Source organism: Cryptococcus neoformans, assembly GCF_000091045.1.
Source record: "Cryptococcus neoformans var. neoformans JEC21 chromosome 3 sequence".
NCBI classification, from domain to species: Eukaryota; Fungi; Basidiomycota; class Tremellomycetes; order Tremellales; family Cryptococcaceae; genus Cryptococcus; species Cryptococcus deneoformans.
The window spans coordinates 338,071-348,142 of NC_006685.1; the positions used below are offsets into that span (position 1 = coordinate 338,071).

Consider the following 10,072-nt stretch of genomic DNA (forward strand, 5'->3'; position numbering starts at 1 on the left):
AAATTCTCGGTTTGAACGATTTGAACCATACATCTTGATCTAAAAACTAGACTACATTTGATTTGACTCTATACCGCTACACCTCCCAGTCTGCAGTATCCTCCGATAAAGCGATAAAAGGCTTATCCAAGCTCATGACTGCACCCTCACAAAGCGGACAGTTAGATGCCACAAGCGCATCCAGCTCATTTCTAAACTCTTCCGCCCGACTGTCATCAGGTTTTTCCCGCTTCCCGCCCTTCTTGGCTTCTCCAGTACCACCAACACCAACACCAACGCTCACCATAGATACTGCTTGAGCAAGAGCATCAGGTATGATTAACTCTCTAAGCTTGTCACCCGCCGCAATCAACTTATTACGACCGGTTACACCTCCCAACAAGAGGTCTGTAGCAACGTTGGAAGATGCAGGTGCTTGGCGAAAGGGGTGTTCTTTGCCGCGTCCTGGGGTGCTACTACCAGACCCAGAGGGCGTGAAGTTGGATGAAAGGAGATGGCGACCGAAAGATGGCCCTGAGCGAGACACAAGTTCATTCTGGAGACGAAGAATACGTCGAAGCGAGGGCGATGGCAGGTATTCCATTGCCTGTTCGTACGTTAATTCGGATATTACTACGAGACACCCCATTCTAGTGAAGAAAAAGATGCTTACCATGGAGATTAGACAATCGCCGTGGAATTGATGCTGACAAGGGAACACGTAAAATTGCCTGCTTACTAACTCTAATCCACACTTCCAACATTTGTCAGACTGTTCAACGGTGACGAAGCGCTTAGCCAGGTTGGAGATGTCGCGTTTAATAGACTCTGAGGAGGTGATGGCCTCATCCATTTCAGCCTTGAGAGCATCGATGCGAGCGGAGTACTCTTCCAAAGCTGAGCAGATCTCGATTTTGAAATCGTCGATGACAACGAAGTCTGGGAAAAAGGGTAAGATATCTTCGATCTTGAGTAGATTGGTCGATCCAAGGAATTGCATGGCGCTTTTGTCTTTTTAGTCAGAAACATACCAAATAAAAAAGAATGCGATGACCCACCTCTTGATGTCCTTTTGTTCTTGTACTACATATTTTGCAATCTTTAACCACAACTTCTTCCTCAGTACGTCGTCATCCTCCGGCTTATCAGCATTTTCTTTCGCCAGCTCCAGATCACCCTTGTCCAGTGCTAGATCCACGCTGCTCTCATACAGCCCCAATTTTGAATATATCAACACGCAAGGCTGTATTCTTCCGTGCTGTTTACATGTCCTCAAGGCATAATCCAGATCGTAATAAGGCCTTTCTGTCTCGGGATCATCTGGGCAAGAGGACAGGAATCGTATTAAAGGCCCATCATCGGGATCCGGGTCTGTAGCGTAGAATGTAAGTAAAAGGTTATATATTGTGGTGTCAGTACATGATTGATGATGTATGACATGCGAAAGATATCGGACGGCATGGTTGGATGACATGGGTTCGGAGCGCCGATGCTGTTGAAGGATGGCTGGGATAAGGCGACGAGGTGAAAGAGCAGGTTGACGGATCCAAGAGTCAACAGTTTCCTTTGGAGCGTGACGCATGAGAATGGAGGCAAATCGGTAGTACAATTCAATGGTGTTCTACAATGCTATCAGCAACATTCTTACAGGACCCTCAATCCTAAAAATCTTACCTGACGACTCAAGGCTTCGATGGCTTTCAACCACTGTTCCTCCGTTATCCAATGCTCAATAACTTTCCCATGATCCTTGATCAAGGTGGCATAGAACAGATATAGATCGGTTCTTCCATGGCTTTGGATCAGTTCATATACCACCTTAGATTCGAGATCGTTCTACAATGATAGGTCAGCCGGATAGTTTTTTGGCGCATGTATATCACCAACTTGGTAAGTATTCATGAACTCTTTAAGATCCTCTTCGGTTATTTGCCTCTCGATGTTCAAGCTGTCCATATCCGTGTTGGCAGAGTCAATCGCCAGTAAATCTTCGAGCGCATTCCACTTGTTGAGGAAGATCTCTATTAGCCATGTGGCGAGCATCATTCGTTGCGTGCGTTGCTGTAAATTCCATCAGCTTAAGTATATCCCATATATCCCAACATGTCACCTTTTTATCCAGTCGATTCAGTCTTTCCGACAGGTAAATTCTCAAGGCATCTCGCTCATCTGCATCAATGAATCTTAACGTGACGTATTCAAAGCTCCGGTTTGTCTGGGAGTAACATTGGGCAGATTGAATATACCGTCCTTGTTCGAATAGATAGTCACCTTGCTTGGAAAGGATAACGTCCTTTTGTGAAAGTGTCTGTCCTCAAGCGATGAGCAATCCTCAAGGGACGAACGAGGTGATTACTCACCTTGGCAAAATTAAGTGCTTCTGTATACTCCCCTTTCTCCAGCTTTGCACGCCATATATCCCTGTCCTCGTTTCGCACCAAGATCTCCAATATGGATTTATTGGTGTATATCCAAAATGTTCGGGAAACGGGGTCTGCGGACATGCCAATGGCCTTTTCGTCTACGGACTATGTTCTTTGTGAGCGACATAATGTTGTTTTGGCTAAGCAATGAGCTCACCAAAGGAAGCTTTTCTTCCCAAACAACTTTCTCGTTCTCCCTTGATACACCAGCTACTCTGTCCGAGTAAAGTAAAAGCCAGTGCCATTGAGTGACAGCCACTGCAATAGGTATTGCAGGTAGGGATGGCGATGATGGAGCCGGCCTAGGTGCAAAGTCATGAAGAGCTGAATCATCAAAAATCGGATATGGTATAAGGGACGGTCTCAAAAGGATATCATTAGACGGAGCACTTGAAAGGCTGGAAGTGTACAGTCCGGGAGCTATTAAACTGATCAAATAGGGTACCAAATATGAGGAACAATAAAATAAGCTCACCTGTCAACCAGGCGATGGCAGAAGGCGCCGGAAGCGTTGAAGAAGATTGGGCAGGCGTGGATGGAGTGTAGAAAACCAGGGATGGATTCACAATATCTCCAGGGAGCTCTTGGAACTTGGGAGTACTGTTTCTGATTGGCTTAAAAAGTTCTTCCGCCCAACCTCCTGTCTTCCCTCCCGCTGTTGTCGTGCTGACATTCCCTTGCACTTCGTACAGCCTCTCCTTAGTGGTGATGACCACCCATGCGCGTTTTCCAGCCCCCTTCTTCCCACCTTTATGATGACGGTCCGATGAAGAGCCGTTGGCTGGCCAGAAGCCGAAGCCAATACCAGCCACAGGCTGCTGATCTGGAAGGGTATACACAGTTTGCAGGTCTCGCTCAACGGGTTTGCTCATACCAATAGATACAGATTTGAAAATATCGTCTTGAGGTGGCAAGAGCAACGAGAGGATTTGACCGTTCGTTGTTCCCAGAAGAACATCCGTCGATGGAGGTGTGACGGCGTCCCCTTTGCCCTGCCCTGTCCCCTCTCCGTTTGCGTCTACTGTCACTCCCGAGATAGGAGACCAACCTGCTGCTGTTATACTCTGCCTTAATCTCAGCGGTCGTGGTCGTCGAGATTGAATGGCAGCATTTCCCGGGCTAATAGGAAGATAAAACGTATCCCCTGAGCTGGTAGATATTAACAGATGTCTGGCTGTGGGATCGGCAAATAGCTGGCTGACGACTGGCGATTCTTTGGTACGTTGTGAGCCTTTTTCGGGGGTTGGCTTTGGTAGATCTATTGTGACCAATTCTTCTGGTTTCTCCAAGTCGATGATGACAAGCGCAAGGGGTGCAATGGCAAGGAAAAGAACATTGTTAACAGAAGTAAGGCACAGCACCGATGAAGGTGGAGAATATTGCACCAAAGATAACGAGAAGAGTGGAGATAGTGCTTGTGAACGAGCTGATGGGATGAACCCGGTCTCCAACTGCCCAAATATGAGCAAAGTTTCTGTATAAGCGACCTAGTACTTACAGCTCTGACCATAACAGCATCCTCGCCCGGTTGCTCTTCGTCGCCTTCTTCAAAACCCTCATAACCGACTGCCTGGATTCCTGAGCCTCCATATCCTACATTGTTGGATCCTTGGTAGATACCTGAAACGGCATAGGACGCAGCTGAAGGACCAGATGTATGTTCCACAACTAACACGGATGAGCTTCGAGCGAACTGTTCTGACAAAGACACTTACAGTCATCAAGCATGGACATCTTGCGGAACAAAATGGCAATACTGCAGTGCGACGGGTTGAGGGCTGATAACTAGGCTTTGGGCTCTGCTTTTAGACTTTATTTGGTTTAAATCCAGTATGGATGGCTTGGACTCAAGCTGAACGAACCACAAAGCCGACGAGCAATGAACGCTCAAGATTGTTGGTTGTAGTGTCGTCAACACCACCATTGCTCAGAGGATGATGATGATATGCGCGCGTGTTTTCCACGTGGCGAACATGTCTTCAGTTTCCGGCCCAGCCCGTTTTCTTTAATTTCTGAATTTCCTTGTAGGTACATACCACTCATTACCGGGTCGAAATTCATGTTCTTCGAAGATCGTCGCCATTTGCATTGTCTGCTTCGTTGCTTTTGACGTCCATGCGTTTTTTCGTGGCCTCTTTGGCTGGCAGCATCGAAGTAAACAGGATGAAAGTCAAACTCTGAGCAGAGCCTCTTCCGTCCCATCATAATTCTTTCCAATCCTTCCGCCTTCTCATCAGTCAGCACTCTTACTTCTTTACAGTGTGTTAAAGCATCGTCAACCACTGCGTGAACCCAGTTCCTGGCCTGTCAAGACTCCTTTGGAGCGATATGGTACCTGATTGAGCAGGCCTCTTGGACCGTACCAACTCTTGTAAGAATCCCATCACCCATCATTGTCGACGTCAGTCCATCACCTTTTGCATATTAGCGTGTTTTGTCGTTGCTGCTCAACTTACCGACAGCGTTAACAGCGGCAGAACCGCGCGCTTATCTGCGCTAGAAGAGTGACTGAAACAGATCGATAACGCCCCTTGGTCTATGTCGACACAATTTTCAGTACTATTGGCAACCGAAGAGTTTACCTTGCGCCCTTGCCTTTCTTACAGTTGTCGGTCGCGACAGATGATATATATTCCCCGCTTAGCAATGGGCCCCTACATGGCAATTATACCTCTCGTTCTTCAATGTGCACCCATTCTATGCTCACCTCTCATACCGAACTTGCTCTTGAACAACTCAGGCTCTGCCACATCTTGAATGGTGAAACTTGCCCGCCCATATCATTTGCCGACTTTGCCACCTTTCTTACCAACAAGGACTACACTGCAGAGAACTTAGTCTTTGTCCTCTGGTACAGGGATTACAGGTCAAAGTGGAAACAGGTGGATAAAGCGGTGAAAATAAGAGTGCCTGTCCCAAGCACTATCCTCGGCCACCGATACGATCCGTTTGCCTATCTTCACCACGGGCCAATGAATTTCCCTACGAAAGTTGGTGAGCAAGAAGTGGAAGAGAGCAGAAGCAGTTCAATTTCTGCCGGTGCGTACTCGACGGATGCAACAGCCCTGCACCCCAACGACGGCTCGGGCAAACCCTTGAGGAGTTGCTTTTCTAGAGTAAACTCTCATTTTGCTGGATCTCGGTTTGGGACGTCCTCCTCGACATGCTCTTCTTCTCCTGCGCTACACGTTTTACATCGCTCACACTCTCCATATCTTCCTGATGGAACTACGTTTCTTCCGGTAGACGAACAACCCCTGAGAGACCAAGCGCTGCAAGCTTTTGCCACCTTTTTTAAAAATGGTGGGAGCAAGGAGTTGAGCATCAGTGACGAACTGCGAGAATATGTCAGAACATGTCTTGAAGTTAGTAGCGCTCCTGAGTCCGTAAGTCGAACATGTGCTGCATGATCCTGCACTGTATTGAACACCTTTGCCCTCATAGTTTCTGCCTGTGTTGGAGGAAATTTATCATACCCTTGAATCCCAATGCCTACCGCGATTTCTCGAGACTGCTAAAGGCAATATTAATCGGCCTAAGCAGCTTTTATGGCAAGTTTATTTGTTCTAAGATCTTGATTTTTGCTGATGTTATGGTAGGTACTTTGCCGGTGTTATTGGTCTTCTTATCGGCCTCGCAATCTTCCTTCTTCTCACCTTCCTTCTTCCGCCCAGCCCTTTTGGCCTTCGGACCTATCGTCTCTTCTCCACCATCTTCGTCTCTTTTGGAACCATGCAGGTTTACTCCGCCTATCGCGGGTTTTGCTCTCAAGTGTGGAGAAGATCCAGTCGGCAGATTTGGCCGTGGGAGTTAGATGCACTAGAAGATGAGCACTCGAAAGTCGGGGATATGATCGGGATACCCGCTATTGTCGGATGTGGACCCAAGCCCGAGGTGAAGGTACTGAAAGAAGTTGTTTTCCCAGAAGAGGTAAGACCGTTGTCTAATCTTGGGGCGATTCAAGATTTCAATTCAACATGCAAGGTTAACATACGAGAAAACTCGATCAATGCTTCGCAGGCGTCCCTCGAGAAATCCGGTGATTATGACCTCTCCTCCCAAACGTTTGGCTTCCGCAACGCCCTTGCGCGACAATTTGCCCCGATATGCGACACTTCTTCTTTAGAAGACAAAACGGGGTTAATCTCACGGCCTTGCTGCATGTGGCTTGGCATCTTAGCGGCTAAGGGACACAAGCTCCCTAACCCCACACAGAGGGAAATTTCGCCCTTTGCCTTCGATTCCGGAGGAAAAGAAGGAGAAACAAGCCTCGGTAATGCCACTATTACTACGCCTTTCCCCCACTCTGTACCTGCTCAATCCCTACATCCCCTCACCTCTTTCATGCTTATTTCAAATCCAAGATCAACGAAGCACGAGGCCCGCGTGCCACCAAGGAGAAAAGCTCATACGAAGATACAAGTTTTTGGTCCTGAAAGGCTAGTTGAAGATCCAAGAATAAAAAAGGTTTACAGAGACATAAAAAGGGATATCCTTATAGCGGGAGGCATAGTATCAGCTTTATGGATTGTGGTATGTCTAGTCGTGCCATGTACTGCCTCCTCGTAGAAGACCAGATGAGCGGAAGGTGTCTCCTTACCATTCCTAGTCATCTACCGTTATTTCAATGTGAGAGGGAAGATAGGAGGGAAGATAAAAGAGCATGGGTTGAGGTATTATCAAAGACTTGTTTGAATGAGCTCGCTTGGTTTCTACTACTATGTACCGAGATCTGTCGAGAGGAGCTTAACAGTTTCTAGTTGCGCACTGTACAAGCCAGGGAAATTGTTATCGAAACTGGCATTGGAGGCAGTCTTCTCTATATTGGTCCTTTGTAATATCGTTCAGCTATTATAACGCATGCAAACTTCCGCTCACGATGCTCGCTTTCTTCCTTCAGTCCCTTTTGCTCCAATGCTTGCGTGCTTGTGAGGCTCTTCGTCCTCGTTCAGTTGTCTTTGGTCCTCCTCCTTGTTTCCCACACTTTTCATAAATTTCCTCTTCAATGATAGATAAAAAAAGTCTGTTGATATTTTCACTCGAGCATAGATTCTTCGTTCATGCAATCAATCACTCGTCACCTGATGCATAAAATGGACGGAGGATCAAGGTTTGTCGGTTTGTCTTTCAGGCAGACTTGATTACGTACATAGTCAAAGCAATTCTCAGCGAAAGAATTACCTTATTTAGCCGGAATCGAGACCCACTAGTACTACCGAGTACTACCACCCAGCTGAATGGTAGCGGTGACTGCCATCCATTAGTGATTCTTTACAAGGGAGAATGCCGTCCCCAAGACCCCGCTTGAAGGCTCGCAAAAGATCTTTCATGGGCCTTCCCGAGTGCCATACCCGTTTTGTTGAAAGGTGTCTATGGATGCATGGAGAAAAAAAGAGACTATCAAAGAATCTAAAAGAAAAACTAATCACGCAACTCCGTCCGATCCCACCATGCGACAAACGATCTCTCTCAGAACTCCGTATCTTAGTAGGCTCCAATCTTCTCGCTCATTCAACACGGTTGATATCCATTAAGATCTGATCCCCCTCATTGCGGGGGTCATCAGCGGTATCTCCCTGTCCAGTAATCCACCAGGCGTCAGTGCTGGTCGATTTGGTCAGACGCCTTTTGCCGTTATTCCATCCGATAGCGGCAAAGACATCTGCCACGACCTTCTTCTCCCATTCTTCTGAATGCCTGTTTCCATCACCTGTTAGCAACCTTTGCTCTACCGCCACTCTTACCAATCTGTTTGCATTGGTAAGAAGTTCTGCCTTCGTCACCAGCTTGAGACAGAGTTTGTACGGCTGTACGTAGGCCGGGCCTCCCTCCAGTAGCCAAGTCTCAGGCTCTAGGAGCTGTGATTCGACTGCGAGAGTTCGGGCCTCTTCCAACGTGAAGGTGTTGAGGGATACTTCAATTCGAAATCCGCCACATTCCTCCTCGTCCATGGAGGTGATCTCTTTCAGTAGTTCTTGGGCAGCTGTCATCTGTTTCATTAACCCAGACATAGTCTTGGAATTATATTTTTGTAGCTGCCCACGGATGGATTTGAGGACGTGGACGAGACGCGGATAGATTTTTACCCTGCACTCTTTCCCTCTCGCAGACATCTTCACACTAATGCTCCCAAAGTCCTTAGATATCGGTATCAGCATTGGATATACATCCATGCCTGAAGAGACACCTTTGGTCGGAGCAAAGAGGAATATTTTATTTGATCGGTATGTAACACCGATGTCCCACTGATTCGTCTCTGCCAAATAATGGACAGGTTCCTCAGGGGCTTGGGGGAAGAAACGGGGATGCAGGGGAAGCTTTTGGCCATACAGCTGGATGCGTATGGCTCTGCAACCAATGCTTGTTAGATGCTCCATGAGTTCGAAACATGACATGGTGAATGGGGCATCAGTTAACTTGCAGCTGCTGGTGGATGGATGAATCGGCCTTTTTTGTTTAATGGCCCGGATTAAACGGCGTTTGTATTCCGGAGCAATCAGCAACCTGCATCCTGCATCTCCAATGAGAACCCATTTTGCATACATGCCGTCGTCCTTCACCTGGCTGTAAATATGAGAGCCTTGAGAGCCTATTGTTGCAATGGAAAGGGTATTGCAGAACGTCTGATAGTAATGAGACGGGGACATAGTTATGTTCCAAGAATCAACATCAATTCCTTGAGCTGCACAATCCATGAGCACAGCTTCTATCCTCCTCCTCTCGATAACAGGAGGAGCTGAAATCTCTGATGCAGAGCTGGGTGGAGATGAGGATGCAATGGCTGATGTTGTCGATTCAGGCTCTGAAGAGGAAGGATTTGCTGGTGATGGAGGATGAGATGGAGCAATACGTGACTGTCGGTTGATAGGAGTCCTTCTTGACCTGGCTGGAAGAACTATCTCAATCCTCCTTCTCTGTGGGACAACGCTTTGAAGCCTTGCTGTCCCTGTAACAGGCGTATTTTCTCCACGAACTTGTGAAATTTGCCTGGCTTGTCTTCTTGCGAAAGGAGGCATGTTTCTATCCCAAAAAAATCAGCAAGTGTCCTGACATTATTCAAGTTCAAACCCACCAATTCTCCAGCACAGCTCGCTCATTCAAAATGCAAATAAAATACTTTTGAAAAAGGTTTCCAACGATGTTGAGGAAAAGGGCGTTGATGAAAAGCGTGTTTGATGGGAGGCTTGGCTGTGTTTCTCAGTTGAGGCAAATGCGCAATTCAAGTGGTAGACTGCAGGTTATATCTCAGTTTCTGTTGCGTTTTTAGTGCGTACGATACTTACAAAGGTGTAGTCGCTCTCTCTCTGTGTTTTGATATGTTCTGAATGTTTACAGAGGTGCACGTGCGGAATTTCGTGTCTGGGAATTTGCTTCTGTATGTAGTCAGGGCTTAGTACAGTATATCAAGTTTCATGTGAATTGTATGTGTAGCGACACAAGTGATGTGAATATGAGCGGGAGAGTGACTGAACGAGAAGAAATCCGTAGAAATCTGTAGAATTTTGCGCTGAGCAGCAGATGTATTCATACATTTGGTTCACGCTTTTTCTATCTGATTATTTGGTTCCCGCTTTTTCCACCCGATTACACAGCAACGGGCATTAAATGTGTCCATTTCAAATTTACTTGCCGATTATAGCCGACGGTTGCGATGATCATAGTCGTATTCA

The 10,072-nt window shown here is 46.9% G+C and overlaps 3 protein-coding genes across 3 annotated transcripts; 1 reads left to right on the top strand and 2 right to left on the bottom strand.

The window, feature by feature from the left end:
- Positions 1-6: 6 nt before the first annotated feature.
- On the bottom strand, positions 7-4,758 carry CNC01230 (DigA protein, putative). Its single transcript, XM_024656686.1, has 11 exons — positions 4,118-4,758; positions 3,901-4,070; positions 2,878-3,853; positions 2,560-2,822; positions 2,340-2,507; positions 2,090-2,287; positions 1,867-2,040; positions 1,654-1,815; positions 1,038-1,600; positions 653-983; positions 7-586 (listed from the first exon to the last, which is right to left on the bottom strand). Exons 1-11 carry the CDS (start codon positions 4,134-4,136, stop codon positions 77-79), a joined length of 3,534 nt encoding a protein of 1,177 aa, XP_024512363.1. The 5' UTR covers positions 4,137-4,758; the 3' UTR covers positions 7-76.
- CNC01240 (hypothetical protein) lies at positions 4,449-7,183 on the top strand. Its single transcript, XM_569437.2, has 3 exons — positions 4,449-5,788; positions 5,847-5,953; positions 6,002-7,183. The coding sequence occupies exons 1-3, from the start codon at positions 5,087-5,089 to the stop codon at positions 6,969-6,971; spliced, it is 1,779 nt and encodes a 592-aa protein (XP_569437.1). The 5' UTR covers positions 4,449-5,086; the 3' UTR covers positions 6,972-7,183.
- Positions 7,184-7,770: 587 nt separating this feature from the next.
- CNC01250 (expressed protein) lies at positions 7,771-9,907 on the bottom strand. Its single transcript, XM_569439.2, has 3 exons — positions 9,686-9,907; positions 9,475-9,633; positions 7,771-9,422 (listed from the first exon to the last, which is right to left on the bottom strand). Exon 3 carries the CDS (start codon positions 9,416-9,418, stop codon positions 7,910-7,912), a length of 1,509 nt encoding a protein of 502 aa, XP_569439.1. The 5' UTR covers positions 9,419-9,422; positions 9,475-9,633; positions 9,686-9,907; the 3' UTR covers positions 7,771-7,909.
- Positions 9,908-10,072: the final 165 nt, after the last annotated feature.